We start from the raw sequence: 20,755 nt of genomic DNA, 5'->3' as shown, positions 1-20,755 counted from the left end.
CTATAGTTCAGTTAAAGAAACTGACTTGCAAGGTTTTGTGATAATTTGTGAGTAAAAACTCCATGGACAAGGATACCACTCATTCTACCTTTACAGTAGGCTGAAAATAAGGAAATTAGCTAAATTAACTGAATATGCCTGGGCATTAAAAATAATTAAAAAAAACCAACACCTTCAACAGAGACATCTAAGAGCCTTTCTGATTATTCAGACAAAGAAAATTAGTACTGCTGTATGCAACAATTCACTACTAGCAGAGGGCTGCTTTAGTTTAGGTATTTTCTATCAAAAAATCTATCTGTTTCTTTTAGAACCCCCAGTTGAATTTACTAAACCACTTGAGGACCAGACTGTTGAAGAAGAGGCCACCGCAATACTGGAATGCGAAGTTTCCAGGGAAAATGCAAAAGTTCAATGGTTCAAAAATGGTGAAGAAATTCATAAAACAAAGAAGTATGATATAATTTCTGATGGCAGGGTCAGAAAGCTCATTATCCATGGCTGCACACTGGATGATGCAAAAACATACACTTGCAAAGTTAAGGATTTTAAGACATCCTGTTTCCTCAATGTAGAACGTAAGTCATTAAAAATTTTATGCAAAATGTTTAAGTGCTATAAACTTTATATGCTAATGTCTATGACTGATAATAATATCAATGCCAGCAATTTATTGTTCTCTACTGGAGAATTTCTTGTACTAAAAATTTTATTTTTTCTTATAGCTATTCGTCTTGAGTTCCTGAAGCCCCTAACTGATCTTGAAGTGAAAGAAAAAGAATCTGCCCGGTTTGAATGTGAAATTTCCCGTCCAGGTGTCAAGGTCAATAATAGCAATACTTTTGAATCTGAGTAACTCCTTCAACTAGTGTTGTTTTTTTTTTAAAACTGACAACTCTATTATGTTATTACAAATGAACATAAAACTGAAATTTATGATGAGCATGTTAATATCAGTTACCATGTTTATTTGCTCTGAAATAGGTGAAGTGGTTTAAAGATGGCATTGAAATCAGAAAAGGCAAGAAGTATGACATCATTTCCAAAGGAGCAGAACACATTCTTGTTGTCAATAAATGTGCCTTCGATGATGAAGCTGAATATGCCTGTGAAGCAAAAACAGCTCGAACATCAGGACTACTTACGGTGATAGGTAGTGTTTTAGAATCTAATCTGTAAACAAGAAAAAAAGGGGATTTGATGAAAGGATTTAATCATCTTTCAAAATTCTTGTTGCAGAGGAAGAGGCTGTTTTCACAAAAAAGCTTCCTGATCTTGAAGTGAATGAAAATGACACTGTAAAATTGATCTGTGAAGTTTCAAAGCCTAATGCTGAAGTTACTTGGTTTAAAGGAGATGAGGAGGTGCCTGATGGTGCTAGATTTGAACATATTTCTGATGGCCGAAAGAGAATCCTTCTCATACATAATGCTCATCCTGAGGATGCTGGCAAATATACTTGCAAGCTCCCAAGCTCTAGTACAACAGGAAAACTTACTGTACATGGTAAGAGAGTTACTTTGGTGGCCTTGCTTTCTGAACAAACAAACAAAATAAAACAAACAGTAAGAGTACACAACTTGGTTTATTCTCTTCATAAGTAAAACCATAAAATAAATTAATATATATCTACAAAATATTTTTCTTTCAGAACTTACACCACAATTTCTTACCAGACCACAAAATCTTGAGGTTCTTGAAGGAGACAAAGCTGAATTTGTCTGTTCAGTATCCAAAGAGGTAATTTCAGTACAGTGGCTGAGGGATGACACAGTCCTGGAGCCTGGTGATAAGTATGACATCATTTCAGATGGCAAAAAGAGAACACTTGTAGTTAAAGACTCTATTCTAGGAGATGCAGGAAAGTATACTGTCACAGTTGGCGAAGCTAAAGCAACAGCACGTTTAACAGTGATTGGTAAGATTTATTTTATCAATGTTCGGGTACATATTTTGTTGAATTCCTTATACTAGATGGTGTTCTATTTCTTCCTTTTCCTCAATTTCAGAAAAACTCAGGATTATAACTCCCCTTAAGGACCAAGAAGTTAGTGAGGGTCAAGAAATTATCTTCAATTGTGAAGTCAATAAAGAAGGTGCCAAAGAGAAGTGGTACAAAAATGATGAGGCAATATTTGATAGTGCAAAATACATTATTGTTCATAAGGATTTAGTTTACACTCTCAGAATCAGAGATGCACAGCTGAAAGATCAAGCTACCTACACCATTGCACTGTCAAACCAGAGAGGTGAACATGTCAAAAGCTTTGCTGCCGTAACCGTATTAGGTAAATAACTTGCACTGTATTAAAATTATTTCATCACCTTACATTCAATTTCACGTTACGATCATGAGGATGTAAATTAATCACTTTGGGGTTCTTGTCTTAACAGAGGAGGATCTCAGAATTGTTGAGCCCCTTGAAGATATTGAGACAATGGAAAAGAAAACCGTCACATTCTGGTGTAAAGTCAATCGCCTTAATGCAACCCTCAAATGGACAAAGAATGGTGAAGAGATCACATTCGACAGACGCATTTTGTACAAAATTGATAAGTACAAACACTCACTCATTATTAAAGACTGTGGGTTTATAGATGAAGGCGAGTACACTGTCACTGCTGGACAAGACAAATCCGTTGCAGAGCTTCTCATCACAGAAGCACCAGCAGACTTCATCGAACATCTTCGGGACCAGACCGTCACAGAATTTGATGATGCTGTCTTTACATGCCAACTTTCCAAAGAGAAAGCCAGTGTAAGATGGTACAGAAATGGAAGAGAGATAAAAGAAGGCAAAAAGTATGTACATTTTATTATGCCTGTTAATATGCTAGACATGATTGCTTCACTTTGTTACCTTGTCTGTAAACTAAAATGCTGCTTACTTACTCCCCCATAAAGATACCAGTTTGAAAAAGATGGAAATCTGCACAGATTAATCATTAAAGACTGCAGACTAGATGATGAGTGTGAATATTCCTGTGGCGTAGATGACAGGAAATCTAGGGCAAGACTTTTTGTTGAAGGTATGTGTAAAGTCAAACAGGACTTATTTCTTGCATTATTTAGTCATAATAGAAACAATATATAAATAACATCAAATGAATTGACATTTATTTCAGAAATCCCTGTTGAGATCATCCGACCACCACAAGATATTTATGAACCTCCTGGTACAGATGTCATCTTCATGGCTGAGTTGAACAAAGATGGTGTGGAGGTCAAGTGGTTGAGAAACAACATGATTATTGTCCAAGGTGACAAACATCAGATGATGAGTGAAGGAAAGGTCCACAGGCTGCAGGTGTGCGATATAAAGCCCCGCGACCAAGGAGAATACAGATTTATTGCCAAAGATAAGGAAGCTAGAGCTAAGCTTGAACTAGCTGGTAAGATGCTTGCTTTGTGTTTCTTTATAAAATCTTAGGTTAGTGAGTTAACTAAATTGACTTTTCTTCTTTCAAAGAGTTGAATTAAAATGAATGCACAATCAGGCTGAGATACAAGTCTGTGAACTGTAAGAATTATAATTCAGGCAACAAACATTTTTTTATTCTTCCACCTTGATCCAAATGCTGAGCAAAAATACAGGTTACTTTTCAGTGTCTATACAAAGAGCATGGACTGAACTTAAAGGAAACAGAACCTTTTCATTAGGTCTCTGCAGATCTAAACCATGAAAATTATTTGGCCTACTCACTTCAGTCATATAAAACATTTAATTCCTAATTTTTCTATTTTACAGGATCAGACCAGTGATCCTGCCTTTATAGGAGGACACAGTACATACCAACCAGACCGAGCTTATTTCTGTGGAGCAATCCAATAAGTGTATTAAGGATTTGCTCAGAATTCAAACAATAGCTCCTTCAGTTTTCTATGTTAGCTTCTATACAACAGCTCCTTTAATTTTCTGTTAGCTGACTAAAAATATGTCTTTTTTTAAGAAAAAATATGTAAGTACTTATTTTTCATATTCATCCACCTTAGCTGCACCCAGAATCAAGACTGGTGATCAAAACCTTGTAGTTGATGTTGGGAAGCCTTTAACTATGACTGTTCCATATGATGCCTACCCAAGAGCAGAAGCTGAATGGTTGAAAGGGGAGGAAAATCTGCCCACAACAACTGTTGATACGACAAATGACTGTACTACTTTCAAAATTTATGAAGCAAAGAAATCAGATAAGGGGAGGTACAAGGTTATACTTCGAAACAAACATGGCCAGGCAGAAGCATTCATCAACGTAGAGGTCATTGGTAAATACTCCTATTATTAAAACCTTGTTTACATTTATTTAAGCCAGAGGAAAAAAAAAAAAAAGAGATGCAGTGCCCTAAACTATCGTCATATTTCTGCTAGATGTTCCAGGTCCAGTTAGAAACTTGGAAGTCACTGAAACTTATGATGGTGAAGTTGGCCTTGCCTGGCAAGAACCAGAAAGTGATGGTGGAAGTAAAATAATAGGCTATGTTGTTGAAAGACGTGATATCAAGCGCAAAACTTGGATTATGGTCACTGACCGTGCCGAAAATTGTGAATACACTGTTACTGGACTACAAAAAGGAGGTGTTGAGTACCTCTTCCGTGTTAGCGCAAGGAACAGGGTGGGCACTGGTGAGCCCGTGGAAACAGATACACCTGTGGAAGCTAAGAGCAAATTTGGTGAGCAGTGATTATGAAAAATTCAGTGTTTGGTGACAGTGTAAGCAAAGCAGTACAAACTCAAAGAGTAGGTAAAACCTATGCACTTTGTTCTTCCTTTTTCCCCCTAAAATGCAGAAGTTCCTGGACCTCCTCAGAATGTAGAAGTTACTGATGTGAACAGGTTTGGAGCTACACTTACCTGGGAACCACCTGAGTATGATGGAGGATCTCCAATTACTGGCTACGTTATTGAACTGCGTAACAGAGCTTCCATCAAATGGGAGCCAACTATGACCACTGGAGCTGATGAACTGTCAGCCGTCCTGACTGATGTTGTGGAAAATGAAGAATATTTCTTCAGAGTAAGAGCTCAAAACATGGTTGGAGTTGGCAAACCAAGTCCTGCTACACGTGCAGTAAAAATTATGGACCCAATCAGTAAGTATGCAAACGCTGATTGTGACTGCATTATGAAACAGGGACATTTTGGCTGTTTTTATATTATATGTGCACCATCTGGTTCAGTAAAAAATCCAAATATTTTTTCTCTGAAATTAGAATCCAACCAATAAAAAAAAAAAAAAAGGTTTAGAAAAAAAGCCATGCAATGGTTTTAAAAATAGTACTTTAAGGTATAGATAGCTGATATGTAAACCCATGCTCCTTTATAAGTTGCAAAAAACATTTTCCTCTCAAATTATTTTCAGAGAGACCAAGTCCTCCCATTAACCTTGATCATTCAGATCAAACTAAGTCATCAGTGCAGCTCACATGGGAACCTCCTCTCGACGATGGAGGAAGTCCAGTCTTAGGCTATATTGTTGAAAGGCAAGAAGAAGGTACAGACAAGTGGATTCGCTGTAACCCAAAATTAGTACCTGCTCTTACTTTTAAGGTAAGATGTTCTGTTCATCAACAAAATAATCAAAATGTGCAGATCATCTTTAATATGAGATACAAAATAATTATTTGTGTTGTTTAGGTTACTGGATTGAAACCAGGATCCAGTTATTACTACAGAGTCTCAGCAGAAAATGCAGCTGGTGTGTCAGACCCAGCAGAGGCTATTGGACCATTAACTGCAGATGATACTTTTGGTAAGCCATATGCTATTTATTAAAGATAATTAATCAGATAAGGCACACAAGTGCATCTTGTGCATAATATGTATACTTTCACCAAATAACTGCTGTGACAACTAGTATAAAGAGCCTTAGGCTTTTGATATTGTGAGCTGTTTCTCCTCTGTTATGAATTATGCAGATAATTAGCTGTACTATTAGAGACAGACCTGTTAGGTTGCCTGAAGAGCATTCTTCCTTATATGTAACCTGAACTTCTCCTGTGTAAATTTAAGCCCATTAACCCTTGTCCTATCACTACAGTCCCTGACAAAGAGTCCCTCCCCAGCACCCATATAGTCCCGCTTCAGATACCGGAAGGTTGCTATGAGGTCTCCACGCAGCCTTCTCTTCTCCAGACTGAACAGCCCCAACTTTCTCATCCTGTCTTCATACGGGAGGTGCTCCAATCCTGTGATCATCCTCGTGGCCCTCTTCTGGACTTGTTCCAATAGTTCCATGTCCTTCGTATGCCAAGGACACCAGAACTGTACACAGTGCTCCACTTTGTGCACAGCTTGGGCCTGGAGCAAGCAGTCCTGCTTCCTCGCAACTTCCCCAATATCTCTTAGTCTCCTTATAGCCTCTGGCAGCTCAGCCACCTGATGCAGGAGTACCTCCAGCAGGGCGTAATGAGCGCAGTCCTGCCCATTGTGCACCCCCGCCTCAGGAGATCAGTGAAGGCACTTTCTGCATCCTGAGCTCTGCGCTGCAGCTTCCCCTCTCATCGGCTCTGTCTGGGTGCCGACGCTACCTCCGCCGGGGCAACCAGAGCAGAGCTCCCAAACTGGGCCCTGGCTCCTGAGCTGAGGGATCACCACCCCGCTACAGCTGGAGCACAAACTGTTCTGTTTGCCGCCCTCCCTGGGGCGAGTTTTACCCGCTCAGGGCGGTGCCGTCCCTTCCTGGCACCGCCCCCTGTGAGTCGCGTCTCGCCTCAGCGAAGCTGCCGGCTCCTGAGCAAGACCTGGCAAGGTCTTGAAGCTCTCTCGGCGGCTCTTGCTGCTCAGAAATGAGGCTCCTGAGCGCGGTGTTTCTGCTTGCCCCAGTGTTGAAGGCTCCTGTCTGGAGATACTTACCTTGGAAAAAAAAAATAAAATAAATAAAATTAGCCATTTCAGAATATCTGACAGGGTTTCACCAAATCAATTTTGTGCTTTTTCCAGTTGGACCTACAATGGACCTAAGTGCATTCAAAGATGGGCTGGAAGTTATTGTTCCGGAGCCAATCAAGATCCGTGCTCCTATCACTGGCTACCCTGTGCCAACTGCCACATGGTCTTTTGGTGACCAAGTCTTAGAAGAGGGTGATCGTGTAACAATGAAAACAACTGCCTCCTTTGCAGAACTTGTAATTACTCCAAGTGAACGTCCAGACAAGGGAATTTATTCCTTAACGTTAGAAAACCCTGTGTCATCTGTTTCAGGAGAAATTAACGTTAATGTCATCGGTAAGTGGACATGTATATATTCTAGGAATAACATTTGCTATTTATATTGCTAAAACATATTTAGGTTAATAATGTGAAATCACACAACTTTCAGTAAACCACATATATTAAAATATAACTAAAACCTAGAAATCCATCATCAAAAAGACCCTCTTTTCTGGTTTTCAATATCCAAGTTTGCTGTTTAAGGAAGCACGACTAAGAAGAGTAAATCTTCTGGCAGACAGATTACATAGAGATCATCTGTCAAATTCTGATTACAAAATAATTAATACAATTTCTATGGTTTCTAGCTCGTCCAAGTGCACCAAGAGAACTCAAAGTTTTAGACGTAAGCAGGAACACAGTACAGTTGTCATGGGAACCTCCAGAGGATGATGGTGGAAGTCCAGTTACTGGCTATATAATTGAAAAACGTGAAGTAAGCCGGAAAACATGGAGCAAAGTAAGTTCATTCTTTCTTATTTCAATTTCTATTTGCCATATTGTTTCCACATGTGCTAGTGAATTTTATGTCTTATTTTGGTAATTGCCCTTTGGAAATAGATTTTAGAAACGCATTGGATCCTTCTTTCTCTCTAGGTTAGGGATCAGGTTGTTGACCAAGAGTTCACTGTACCTGACCTCATCCAAGGAAAAGAATATTTGTTCAGAGTTTCTGCATGCAATAAATGTGGCCCAGGAGAACCTGCATATATTGATGAACCAGTAAATATGTCAGCACCAGCAAGTAAGTCAACTGTTTCACAATGCTGCTGATTTTCTGTTTCTGAAATCTTGTTGATTTTCTTTAAAATAAAATGTAAAAAAAACAAAACAAAACAAAAAAGCAACCTTCCTTGAACTGGTTTCTAAGACCCCATTTGTTTTTAATTTTTAATAGCGGTGCCTGATCCACCAGAGAATGTTAAATGGAGGAACCCAACATCAAAAGGAATCTTCCTAACATGGGAGCCTCCTAAATATGATGGTGGTGCCCGCATTAAAGGTTATCTGGTAGAAAAATCTCAGCGTGGTACAGACAAGTGGGAGACTTGTGGGGAACCTGTTGTTGAAACAAAGTAAGTATATTAACATCAGAAGATATATCCTTTAAACTGTGTATCCTCACCATTTTAAATATCTGGATTTTTTTGTTTGTTTAACAAACAGGATGGAAGTAACAAAACTCAAGGAAGGAGAGTGGTATGCATATCGGGTTAAGGCTTTGAACAGAATAGGAGCGAGCAAGCCAAGTAAACCAACAGATGATATTCAAGCCATTGATGCAAAAGGTAATTACTTAATCACTGAATTACAATAGCTGCATTATTTTACTAATCTCTGAGATACCGTTTCTATAACAATGATTTTATTCTCTCCTAAATCAGAGGCTCCAGAAATTTTCTTAGATGTGAAGCTTCTTGCTGGACTTACAGTGAAAGCTGGAACTAAAATTGAGCTGCCAGCTAAAGTGGTTGGAAAGCCTGAGCCCCAGATTACTTGGACCAAGGCTGACAAAATTTTGAGGCCTGATGACAGAATCACCATTGAAACCAAACCTAATCATTCTACAGTCACAATTACAGACAGCAAGAGGAGTGACAGTGGAACCTATATTATAGAAGCTGTAAATACCAGTGGACGTGCTACTGCTGTTGTTGAAGTTAATGTTCTTGGTATGCATGTATTTTATGGTGTTTATAAAAATCATTAGTAATGTCCTGAGGTATGTAAGCAGAAGATTAACATTCATATCTTGTCCTCTACAGATAAACCTGGGCCACCAGCTGCATTTGATGTATCAGAAATCACAAATGAATCCTGTCTTCTGACATGGAATCCTCCACGAGATGATGGGGGTTCTAAAATTACCAACTATGTCCTTGAGAAAAGAGCTACAGACAGTGAAATATGGCACAAGTTGTCATCAACTATAAAGGATACAAATTTCAGAGCTACCAATTTAACTCCTCGTAAAGAATATGTGTTCCGAGTCAGTGCCGAGAACATGTATGGTATTGGGGAGCCAGTAGAGTGTAGCCCCATCATTGCAAAATATTCATTTGGTTAGTTGATTAAATTGTTAAATTTTTACTTTTTTTTTTCTTGGGGGGGGGGCGGGGAGTGGGGTGTGAGGAGCGGAAGAAAGCATATATTGATGACTTTGGGTTTTGTTTTTTATTAATTTGCACAGATCCACCAGGCCCTCCAACAGGTCTCAAGCCTACAGAAGTCACTAAAGACTCAGTCACCCTAACATGGAATGAACCAGATGAAGATGGTGGTAGCCCCATAACTGGCTACTGGGTTGAAAGATATGATCCTGAGCAGGATAAATGGATAAAATGCAATAAAATGCCAGTGAAAGATACAGCATTCAAGTAAGACTATAGTCAGTTTAGTCTGAAATAGGTCACAGAGACATAAAGATGTAACAGAAGCCTTTTAAACAAGTTTTATGCTGCCCTTGATCTTTTTTCCTTGCTTCCATGAGTTTAGAACAAACTAACACAGAATCATAGAATCATAGAATCACAGAATGGTTCAGGTTGGAAAGGCCCTTAAGATCATCTAGTTCCAATCCCCTGCCATGGGCAAGGACACCTCACCCTAGACCATGTCGCCCAAAGCTTTGTCCAGCCTGACCTTGGACACTGTCAGGGATGGGGCATTTACTAGTTCTTTGGGCAACCTGTTCCAGTGCCTCACCACCCTCACAGTAAAGAAGTTCTTCCTTCTATGTAACCTGAACTTCACCTGTTTCAGTCAAACCCATTACCCCTTTTCCTATCACTACAGTCCTTGATGAAGAGTCCCTCTGGGGCATCCTTTGTAGGCCCTCTTCAGGAATTGGAAGGCTGCTATGAGGTCTCCACACAGCCTTCTCTTCTCCAGGCTGAACAGCCCCAATTTTTTCAGCCTGTCTTCATACAGGAGGTGCTCCAGCCCCCTGATCATCCTCATGGCCCTCTTCTGGACTTCATCAGCTCCATGTCCTTCTTTTGTTAAGGACACCAGAACTGCACACAGTACTCCAAGTGGGGTCTCACAAGAGCATCTGGTGACATACTTGTTTTGATAATTAATTTTTAAGAAGAATGTCTTTGCAGAAGAGTAAATTATCTTTTTTTTTAATGTATGCGTAATAATTTCTGTCGTACATGATAATTCATAAAACATTCTAAAATAGCAAACATACCTGTTTCAAGTATCAATTTGCCAAAACCCTGGGATTTTTTTTCTCCTGATACTTGTATTAACTAACAACCATGGAAAAATGCAAAACTGAAAGATGGCTCTCAAACCATTTGTTTCTGTGTCATGGCGCACAATTTTACTGTTGACAATATACATATTTTGAATGTTCACAATTTCATAAAACAACATTAGCAGTAATTTGCGTATTTTCAGATTTTCCAGGTAAACTGTAGTACAAAGAGGAGAGAGAATAATGTCTTAGGCACAAGTTAATGTGTAGATTTGGTTTAATCAAACTTGATTTTTATTTCCAGGGTTAAAGGTCTTACGAATAAGAAGAAATATAAGTTCCGTGTCTTGGCAGAGAATCTTGCAGGACCTGGAAAACCAAGCAAGGAAACAGAGCCAATCTTAGTGAAAGACCCAATTGGTATAATAAATACATTTTTTATGGTTTAGTTTAACAAAAACAACTAAAAAGATCATTTCTATCATGTAATTAATATTGGACTTCTGTCTAGATCCACCATGGCCTCCTGGAAAGCCAACTGTGAAAGATGTTGGCAAGACATCATTATCCCTTAGCTGGACAAAACCAGAACATGATGGAGGGGCAAAGATCGAATCTTATGTCATTGAACTATTAAAGACTGGAACAGATGAGTGGGTGAGAGTGGCTGAAGGAGTTCCCACAACTGAACACTTCCTTAAAGGGCTTATGGAGAAACAAGAATATTCATTCCGTGTAAGAGCTGTGAATAAGGCTGGCGAGAGTGAGCCCAGTGAACCCAGTGACCCTGTGCTGTGCAAGGAGAGGCTCTGTAAGTATTGTTTCAGAACATGCTGCTGCTCCAAATACACTATAGAAGAGCCATGTCTGCTTGTCTCTGTAGATACCAAGTGAACTCCTGGAAGGCTTATGAAATATTAAAATCTGTTCTGCTTCACCTAAAAAAATACTAAGTTTTAATAGTATGTATTCCCTGTCTTACAAGACCTTTGATGGTAAATAGCTAACCGGTTTTATTTTCTTATTATATTTTACAGATCCTCCTTCACCACCTCGGTGGCTTGAGGTTATTAATATTACTAAAAACACAGCAGATCTTAAATGGACAGTACCAGAGAAGGATGGAGGTTCCCCAATTACCAACTACATTGTTGAAAAGAGAGATGTAAGACGTAAAGGCTGGCAGACAGTTGATACAACAGTGAAAGATACCAAGTACACAGTGAGCCCACTGACTGAAGGCTCATTGTATGTGTTCCGTGTGGCTGCTGAAAATGCCATTGGACAGAGTGACTATTGTGAAATAGAAGATTCAGTGCTTGCTAAAGATACTTTCAGTAAGTTTGAGATTTGCTTACCAAGTGATCTGAAGAAACAGCTCACATGTAATGGATTCTTATTCTGATCTGTGTATTTTATTCCTTAGCAACTCCTGGGCCTCCTTATGCACTTACAATAGTTGAAGTGACAAAAGGTCATGTGGATTTGAAATGGGAACCACCTAAGAATGATGGTGGCAGACCAATTCAAAGGTAAGTTTTAAGTTTGTGCAGTGTTTCCTATAGATTAAGATATTTTAATGAATCAATATGTTTCTTTCAAAATGTTTACATTTTAAATGGACATTTTTAATATGAAAAAGAGATGGATGAATGTAAAGAGAAGCCATATGGTCAAAGCAATTAAGGGCTTGATTTTAAAATGTGAAAATTATGTCAGTATAAATAACCTAATGTAAATGAACAATGAATGTTTGTCAACATCCTGAAAACATCTAATCAGATTAAATTGAACTATATGTAAAATATAAAAAAAATTAATGAAACTGTAGTCTCCAGTTCCTCCGGAGCTGTAACCACTTAAATCCACCTACCAAGTAATATTGTTACATTTTCCTTCTGCCTTAGTTTCTTATTCAACCTGTATACACTGGGCTAAGATGAAGCTTCATCACTTTTCTGTTCATTCTCCTCTTTATCACACTTTTCAAGCATTTAGACTGTTGAAAACAGTCTAAAACAAGACTGGTTTACTCCTTTGGGTTGCTTCTAACTTATTCTTTTTCTTTGGTTTCTAAACTATCTGTCCTCTGAAATTCACCTTGAACTACAGTTAGATTTTTCCTCTTTATTTTTCATTCTTCTTCTCCTTCACAGTCACAGTAAGCTTGTATTTTTCATTCTTCTTCTCCTTCACAGTCACAGTAAGCTTGTCTTAAACAGACAACTACAGAGATCTGCCTGAAACACTAGAAGTCACTTTATTTGCATTTCCTATAGTTTATCACAGGCAGAATGTTAACAACTGAGTAACTTACAGCTAAATAATATCTACAAATATTCTCAGTGAACTAATCACTGAGATCCAAACTAGCAAAGACACACGTATAGCTTGGAGATTCTTTTATATCTGCAGCTCTCTAAAACCTAAGAACACAGCAGAACTTCAAGAATTGTTTTTTACAATTGTATTTGTCAGTGATGTGAGCCCCATTACATCCAAGACCTACCAGGGCTTAAGGGGCTGAATTGTGAAGTAAAGTCCACCGTGACTCTCTCAACTTTTTTTTTCCATTGTCTAAACTATTCTAATCTCTATTTATCTCTCTTATTGAGCAAGAAGTCTGAAGTGTTCATATTGCAAGTGTCTCATAGTATTTTCCCCAATTTATTCAGATATATTATTGAAAAGAAAGAAAAACTAGCCACTCGCTGGGTAAAAGCTGGCAAGACAGCTGGTCCAGACTGCAATTTCAGAGTGACTGATGTCATCGAAGGTACAGATGTACAGTTCCAGGTTCGTGCAGAAAATGAAGCTGGCTGTGGTCATCCCAGTGAACCAACTGACCTCATTCATATTGAAGATCCAACAAGTAAGTAATAGTGTAATATGCAGTGTATTATAGAAGCAAAGTACTGTGTAGAACAGATATTATGGAAGAAAAATTACACAATTCTTTTCTGTATCTGCAGGTCCTCCTTCACCTCCTCAGGATTTACATGTCACAGATGCAGGTCGAAAGCATATTTGCATTGCATGGAAACCACCTGAGAAGAATGGTGGAAGCCCTATTATTGGGTATAATGTTGAGATGTGCGAAGCAGGAACAGAAAAATGGATGCGGATCAATTCTCGTCCAATAAAAGATCTAAAATGTAAAGTGGAGGAAGGTGTTGTTCCAGACAAAGAGTATGTGCTGAGAGTCAGAGCAGTCAATGCTGTTGGAGCTAGTGAGCCATCAGACGTCTCAGAAAAAGTTGTTGCCAAGGACCCAGACTGTAAGAATAGATTCTGTTTGTTGTTGGTTTTGGGTTGTTTTTTTTTTGTCAGATCTGCATAACTGAAAAAGTAAGGTGTTTGACAACTTTTTAGTAATATTATACTTACTTTTACAGGTAATCCCACCATTGATCTACAAACTCGTGACATTGTTGTTGTTAAAGGACAGAAATTAAGTATTCCTGTACCCTTTAGAGCTGTTCCATCACCAACTATTACATGGCACAAAGATGGCAAAGAGTTGAAAGCTGGTGACAGAACAACAATGAAGAGCGATTACACCTCTGCATTGCTTGAAGTCATAGACAGTGTTCATGCTGATGCTGGTGTTTATACCATCACATTGGAGAACAAGCTGGCATCAACGACTGGTTCAGTCAATGTCAAAGTCATAGGTAACTAGGCTTCTTATCCTCGCTTGAGCCCTGCAGGTGACAGAAAAAAGGACTAGAAAAAACCCTTTTCTGCCATGTGGAGAAGTCACTTCAACTCAGACACACATAGATTGCCGTAAAGGCAATAATGTTACAAAATCCCACAAAGAAACCCCAAGACTTTACACCAAATTGGTCTAACTACTCAGTGGCTGCTTAAAGCCAAATTATTATGAATAGTCATCTTACACATGTGAAAATGCCTATAAGAATTCTGAATACTTTTCTACCTCTAGGAGCATAAATTCATATATATACAGTGTGTAGCCAACATCTGTGGGTTTGGTCTTCTTTCTGCAAAACAAAGAAATGTAATGCAATTTCATATTTGTAGGAATACAGTTTCCCATCTATTTAGTTTTATTATTATTCTTTAAAACAGGACCACCTGGACAGTGTAAAGACATCAAGGCAAGTGAAGTAACTAAGAATTCTTGCAAAATATCCTGGGAACCTCCAGACTTTGATGGTGGCACTCCTATTCTGCATTATGTTCTGGAGCGCAGAGAAGCTGGTCGTAGAACATATATCCCAGTTATGTCTGGTGAAAATAAGCTTTCATGGCAAGTCAAAGATCTTATCCCAAACAGTGAATATTATTTCCGTGTTAAAGCTGTCAATAAGATTGGAGGAGGTGAATATCTTGAACTAAGAAACCCAATCATTGCAGAAGACCCGAAACGTAAGATTTTTTTTACCAAATCACCAAATTGAATTTTAACTAAAATCTTTAAACTTTCTTTTCTCATATAATCCCTCTTTTGCTACTCTTCCACAGAGCCCCCAGATCCTCCTGTTGACCTTGAAGTCCATAATCCAACATCAAAATCAGTAACACTTACATGGAAACCACCCCTGTTTGATGGCGGAAGCAAGATTATGGGCTACATAATAGAAAAGCTCGCTAAGGGCAAGGAGAGGTGGGAGAGGTGCAATGACTATCTGGTACCTCTCTTAACTTATCCAGTGAAAGGTCTTGAGGAAGGAAAGGAATATCAGTTTCGTGTTCGTGCTGAGAATGCTGCTGGCATTAGTGAGCCTTCTCGGATTACTCCTTTTGTGAAAGCCGTGGATCCTATTGGTATGAATCGCTCATTTGATTGTTTGTAGTAATTGCTATACATCCTCAAATATATTGGAATATTCTACTCTCCATTTATTATTCTGTGTTATTACAGAGGCTCCAAAAGTCTTCCTAGCTGCAAACCTACAGTCTGGCCTTGAGGTGAAAAGAGGTGATGAGATCATACTTGAGGCACATATTTCAGGGTCACCTTATCCATCTATCACTTGGCTGAGGAATGATGAAGTTGTCACACCAGAGGAAATCAAAAAGAGAGTACCAACATATACAAGGAAGAAGAAGGATGAAGCTGAAGAAGAGAAACCTTTCCAGCTTTCACTGCCAGAACGTATGAGTATTGACAACCATAAAGAAGGAGAGTCTATACTATCAATTCGTGACTCCATCAGAGCTGACCATGGCACATTTACAATTAAAGTGGAAAATGATCACGGTGTTGCAAAAGCCTCATGTGAAGTCAATGTTTTAGGTATATTGTGAATGTCCTTAAAATCACTAAGTTGTTCAGCGTATTGGGTAAGAATTGCATAAGATGATTACTCATAATTTTTATTGCTTTACCAACAGATACACCTGGGCCTCCAATCAACTTTGTATTTGAAGATGTCAGGAAAGATTCTGTCATTTGCAAGTGGGAGCCTCCCATTGATGATGGCGGAAGTGAAATCCTAAACTATGTACTGGAAAAGAAAGACAATACCAAAGCTGAAATGGGCTGGGTCACTGTCAGTTCAACACTCAGGCATTGCAAATTCCATGTAACAAAACTGATTGAAGGAAAAGAATATCTCTTCCGTGTATTTGCTGAAAATAGAGTTGGATCAGGGCCACCATGTGTTTCAAAACCAATGACAGCAAAAGATCCTTTCTGTAAGTTTTAATTTTGAAATACAACCTTTTCAGAAAACCAGTGTAAAACTACGCAGACTCTTAGAATACTCAGCTTCATCTATGTGAATGTTTCCCACATGAAGTTTTAGCAATATAATTATTATTTATTGCATATTTTAAACCATTGAAATAAAGGGAAATATTGAAAACAATCTAATTTCAATGGTAAGGGAATAAGTGGCAATCACGTTCTTAAAACTTAAAACCCTGACATTTGAATAGTGACATTCTCTATGTTCAGTAAACTAATATTCTTACAAAAAGAGAGAACTATTGATCACTGATTGCAGTTAGAAATCAAAGTTCCTGAGAAAGAGAGTAGAAGAACTATGAATTACTTAAAATTAGTAATTTCTCATATCTTAGTTCTCTCTTAGCTTTGAGTAAGCTCTGAGAAAGACAAGAATGGTGACAAAATTACAATTCTTTTTTTTCAGCTCCACCAGACCCACCTAATAAGCCTGATGTGGAGGATGTTACCAGCAACAGTATGTTGGTTAAATGGAATGAACCAAAAGACAATGGCAGCCCAATCATAGGATATTGGATTGAAAAACGTGAAATTAATAGTACTCATTGGGCTCGGGTCAACAGGAGCCTTGTGAACGCTCTGGAAATAAAAGTTGACGGACTGTTGGAAGGTTTAACCTACATCTTTAGAGTATGTGCTGAAAATGCAGCTGGTCCTGGGAAATTTAGTCCCCCGTCAGATCCAAAAACTGCACAGGACCCAATAAGTAAGTAGCTTAGCAGAAGCTAATAGCAGACAGGAGACAGAGCAGGACCCACCTTAAACCTTTAACTTTGATTTGCACCTATTTATTTATAGTGCCACCTGGTCCACCAGTTCCAAGGGTTGCTGATACAAGCTCAACTTCTATTGAGTTAGAATGGGAGCCTCCTGCGTATAATGGTGGTGGAGATATCACCGGTTACCATGTATATAAACAACTGGTGGGAGTAAACGAGTGGTCACGTTGCACAGAGAAACCCATTAAGGTCCGACAGTATACTGTTAAAGAAGTCAGAGAAGGTGCAGACTATAAACTTCGTGTTACTGCACTTAATGCAGCTGGTGAAGGACCCCCTGGTGAAACCGAACCCACAACAGTTGCAGAACCTAAAGGTATTGCAATTGTACTAGTTTCAAGAAATATCCAACTGCTTAAAAAGTCTTTTTGAATCTCTCCTTTGAACTAATGAACTGTTTCTCTCTTTTCTGCAGAGCCTCCCACAGTTGAGCTGGATGTTTCTGTCAAAGCAGGTATTCAGGTCATGGCTGGACAAACTATTAAAATTCCTGCTACTGTGACAGGACGTCCTACTCCCACCATTGTATGGGCTATGGAAGAGGGTGAATTAGACAAAGATCGAGTTGTTATTGAAAATGTCGGCACAAAATCTGAATTAACCATTAAGAATGCATTAAGAAAAGACCATGGAAGATACGTAATTACTGCTACCAATAGCAGTGGCTCCAAATCTGCAGGAACCAGAGTAGAAGTATTTGGTAAGAAAAAAAAAAATTGATCAACTGAGCATTTCTCCGGGTGAGACAACCTTTGGGCTTTATCCTACTTGTTTGATTTTGTTTTTCAGATGTTCCTGGGCCAGTCCTTGACCTAAAGCCAGTGGTCACAAACAGAAAGATGTGTTTGCTGAACTGGTCTGATCCTGAAGATGATGGTGGCAGTGATATCACTGGCTTTATTGTTGAGCGGAAGGATGCCAAAATGCATACATGGAGACTAGCTGTAGACACAGAGAGATCTAAATGTGATATAACAGGTTTAGTTGAAGGGCAAGAATATAAATTCCGTGTTAGTGCCAAGAATAAGTTTGGTACTGGTCCACCTGTTGAAATAGGACCTATTCTCGCAGTTGATCCATTAGGTAAGATGACTAATTTTATGGGGGTTTTTAAACAATTTTTAATTGTAGGTTAAAAAACCATTATTATTTTGTGGATTCCTTTCTATCTAGAAAGTGTATTTACTTTTCTACTGGTTGAAGCATCTGCCTTAGATTAATGACTTCAGTCCAATCCCTGAGTCGGTTCTGTGAAACTACTATGGTTCTTTATGTAACAAAATACTGATATCTACTGAGACAGTATTTGTTACCTTTTTATCCACATACATGAGAAACTTTACCCCTAACCATACTCACATATTTTGCGTACAAAAGCTATGGCTTTAAAAAGCCAGAGATACTGTATTTGTGTGATTATAAATTCTCTGATTTTTAAATGTTTCTTTCATTATAATTTTTCCATGTTAATAGGTCCTCCAACAGCACCTGAGAGGTTTATGTACACAGAGAGAACAAAGTCAAGCATTACACTTGATTGGAAACCTCCACGTAGTGATGGTGGCAGTCCAGTCTTAGGATATATTGTTGAAAAGAGGAGACATGATTCTAAAGACTATGAAAGAGTTAATGCAAGGCTCTGTCCAACAACATCTCTTCTTGTTGATAAACTTGACGAACTTCATATGTATGAATTCCGTGTCAAAGCTGTCAATGCTATTGGAGAAAGTGAACCATCATTGCCTCTCAATGTAGTTATACAAGATGATGAAGGTATACCTGCTTTAAAGAAATCCATACAAATACCTCCAGAACACTGCAAGGCAATTTCTCTGTTTTATCTCGACCTTTAATCTGCCATTTTTCTTCTTGTTTTCAGTACCTCCAAGTGTTACATTACGCTTGGCTGTGAGAGGAGATACTATCAAAGTGAAGGCAGGAGAACCAGTTAATATTCCTGCTGATGTGACAGGTCTGCCAATGCCAAAGATTGAATGGGACAAGAATGAAGTTTTAATTGACCAGACATCTGATGCACTTAAGATAACCAAGGAAGAAGTATCTAGAAGTGAGGCAAAAACTGAACTTATCCTGCCTGCAGCAGTGAGGGCTGATAAAGGCACTTACACTGTGAGAGCTTCCAATCGTCTTGGCACTGCATTTCGCAATGTGCATGTTGAAGTGTATGGTAAGGATGCAACATTATTTAAAAAATGACAGCTAATAGAATTCTTTTGTCTTTTTCTTAATGTGATTCTATGCTCTGTTACTTTCATACAGATCGTCCTTCTCCACCAAGAAATCTTGCTGTTTCTGATATTAAAGCAGACTCATGCTATTTAACATGGGATGCACCTCTTGATAATGGTGGTAGTGAAATTACTCATTACATTATTGAGAAACGTGATGCTAGTAGGAAGAAAGCCGAGTGGGAAGAAGTCTCCAAAAGTGTTGTTGACAGAAGATTTGGGGTAATTTATAAAATATCTTTATTACATACTTTAGTATGCATAAAAAATAACAGTAATGCACTCATGCTCCATTTAGACTCCAGAATCATTGGATGAATGTTGTGCATCTATGTCTGTGTGTTTTCCTCATGTGACAAAAAAAAAAAAAAGTTCTCTTTTGCTACTTAATCTCAGGTTAATTCAGAAGACATCTTCCTCTCCATTTTTCAGCATTATCTGTAGCTTTACCAACTGCAAAACCAAAATACTTTTAAAGTTTGGTCTCATGCGTGTGAAATAGTAATATCCCTAGGGCATTATATACAGCTGTGTAGTACAGAAGCGTAGGTATGTCACTAAGATTCCAAGACATAATTTAAAGTGAAAACTGCTGTGTAACATCAAATTTATTTAAGTTTATTCTGAAAGTAGCCAAGTATTGATTTAAATCTTACTTTCAGGTATGGAATCTTGCAACAAATGAAAAATATCAATTTAGAGTCCAGGCTGTAAACAAATACGGAATAAGTGATGAATGCCTCTCAGAAAAAGTTGTTATTAAGGATCCCTATGGCCTTCCTGGACCCCCTGGCAAGCCAAAAATTTTAGATCGCACCAGATCATCAATGCTGGTGACTTGGGAGCCTCCTTTGAATGATGGTGGCAGCCCAATAACTGGCTATTGGTTGGAGAAAAGAGAGGTGGGAGGTGTCTACTGGTCACGTGTTAACAGGGCTCCAGTAACAAAGCCATCAGTAAAAGGTCTACAGTACAATGTGCTTCGTTTGGCTGAAGGTGTTGAATACCAGTTTAGAGTTATGGCTGAAAATCTTGCTGGAATTGGTCCTCCCAGTGAACCATCAGATCCTGCTTTAGCAGCAGATCCCATATGTAAGTACATAATTTGTGTGACTGTTTTAAAAGACTATATCACACTGGAACCATAATGTGCTGCTATAATTTCTATTGAATTTAATACAATTAATCCAATGCTTTGTTTTCATTAAGCCAAAAAGAATATATTGACTCAAAAAGTAGTTTTCTGATTTGCTGTTTGTCAGCATTTTGAAAATAATTAGCTTTAATTTATTTTTTTACCTCTTTTAAGAACCTTAAATTGTGATTACACCAGTGCAAACACTACCAAATGAACCTGAGTTCAGAATCAGATTTTTATATTATTGTTTTTCTTTATTCCTGAAGAGTTCAATTTTTATGCCTTGTAACCTTAAGTATCCCTTAATAATGTATTATATGTAATTAGTGTGCATGTTCTGTGATTATACACTATGCATGGCAAAAGAAAGTGAAAATATTTGCATTCTTCTAGAAAATACTCAGAAAAAATGTATGCAGACACTAACTCTCAGGTAATATTTACTTGCTCTTGTTT

At 38.3% G+C, this 20,755-nt stretch overlaps 1 protein-coding gene across 3 annotated transcripts in view; it reads left to right on the top strand.

Annotated features, from left to right (window-relative positions):
* Window positions 1-20,755, top strand: part of TTN (titin) — a 253,359-nt gene that overhangs the window by 160,470 nt on the left and 72,134 nt on the right. For all 3 annotated transcript variants that reach the window (XM_061454518.1, XM_061454513.1, XM_061454512.1), the window contains 41 exons: window positions 312-578; window positions 726-823; window positions 985-1,153; window positions 1,240-1,506; window positions 1,652-1,918; window positions 2,010-2,288; window positions 2,395-2,803; window positions 2,906-3,030; window positions 3,127-3,393; window positions 3,995-4,264; window positions 4,368-4,670; window positions 4,788-5,090; window positions 5,360-5,547; window positions 5,635-5,749; window positions 6,940-7,224; window positions 7,518-7,669; window positions 7,807-7,954; window positions 8,108-8,285; window positions 8,377-8,498; window positions 8,595-8,882; window positions 8,976-9,272; window positions 9,401-9,587; window positions 10,719-10,834; window positions 10,926-11,225; window positions 11,452-11,751; window positions 11,841-11,946; window positions 13,090-13,286; window positions 13,387-13,692; window positions 13,810-14,088; window positions 14,510-14,809; window positions 14,906-15,208; window positions 15,306-15,680; window positions 15,779-16,081; window positions 16,540-16,839; window positions 16,932-17,228; window positions 17,328-17,612; window positions 17,702-17,995; window positions 18,386-18,685; window positions 18,792-19,100; window positions 19,193-19,383; window positions 19,824-20,253. In XM_061454518.1, coding sequence (XP_061310502.1) covers window positions 312-578; window positions 726-823; window positions 985-1,153; window positions 1,240-1,506; window positions 1,652-1,918; window positions 2,010-2,288; window positions 2,395-2,803; window positions 2,906-3,030; window positions 3,127-3,393; window positions 3,995-4,264; window positions 4,368-4,670; window positions 4,788-5,090; window positions 5,360-5,547; window positions 5,635-5,749; window positions 6,940-7,224; window positions 7,518-7,669; window positions 7,807-7,954; window positions 8,108-8,285; window positions 8,377-8,498; window positions 8,595-8,882; window positions 8,976-9,272; window positions 9,401-9,587; window positions 10,719-10,834; window positions 10,926-11,225; window positions 11,452-11,751; window positions 11,841-11,946; window positions 13,090-13,286; window positions 13,387-13,692; window positions 13,810-14,088; window positions 14,510-14,809; window positions 14,906-15,208; window positions 15,306-15,680; window positions 15,779-16,081; window positions 16,540-16,839; window positions 16,932-17,228; window positions 17,328-17,612; window positions 17,702-17,995; window positions 18,386-18,685; window positions 18,792-19,100; window positions 19,193-19,383; window positions 19,824-20,253 — 10,275 coding nt within the window. The remainder of the gene's footprint in view (window positions 1-311; window positions 579-725; window positions 824-984; window positions 1,154-1,239; window positions 1,507-1,651; window positions 1,919-2,009; window positions 2,289-2,394; window positions 2,804-2,905; window positions 3,031-3,126; window positions 3,394-3,994; window positions 4,265-4,367; window positions 4,671-4,787; window positions 5,091-5,359; window positions 5,548-5,634; window positions 5,750-6,939; window positions 7,225-7,517; window positions 7,670-7,806; window positions 7,955-8,107; window positions 8,286-8,376; window positions 8,499-8,594; window positions 8,883-8,975; window positions 9,273-9,400; window positions 9,588-10,718; window positions 10,835-10,925; window positions 11,226-11,451; window positions 11,752-11,840; window positions 11,947-13,089; window positions 13,287-13,386; window positions 13,693-13,809; window positions 14,089-14,509; window positions 14,810-14,905; window positions 15,209-15,305; window positions 15,681-15,778; window positions 16,082-16,539; window positions 16,840-16,931; window positions 17,229-17,327; window positions 17,613-17,701; window positions 17,996-18,385; window positions 18,686-18,791; window positions 19,101-19,192; window positions 19,384-19,823; window positions 20,254-20,755) is intronic.

The sequence above is a fragment of the Pezoporus flaviventris genome, unplaced genomic scaffold (genome assembly GCF_033815535.1).
Source record: "Pezoporus flaviventris isolate CSIRO_AGI_PZ_B2104156 unplaced genomic scaffold, CSIRO_AGI_Pfla_v1 ptg000001l, whole genome shotgun sequence".
Classification (NCBI taxonomy): domain Eukaryota; kingdom Metazoa; phylum Chordata; class Aves; order Psittaciformes; family Psittacidae; genus Pezoporus; species Pezoporus flaviventris.
Note: the sequence above shows the minus strand (reverse complement) of the source record. Positions and strands in the feature narration are given on the sequence as shown.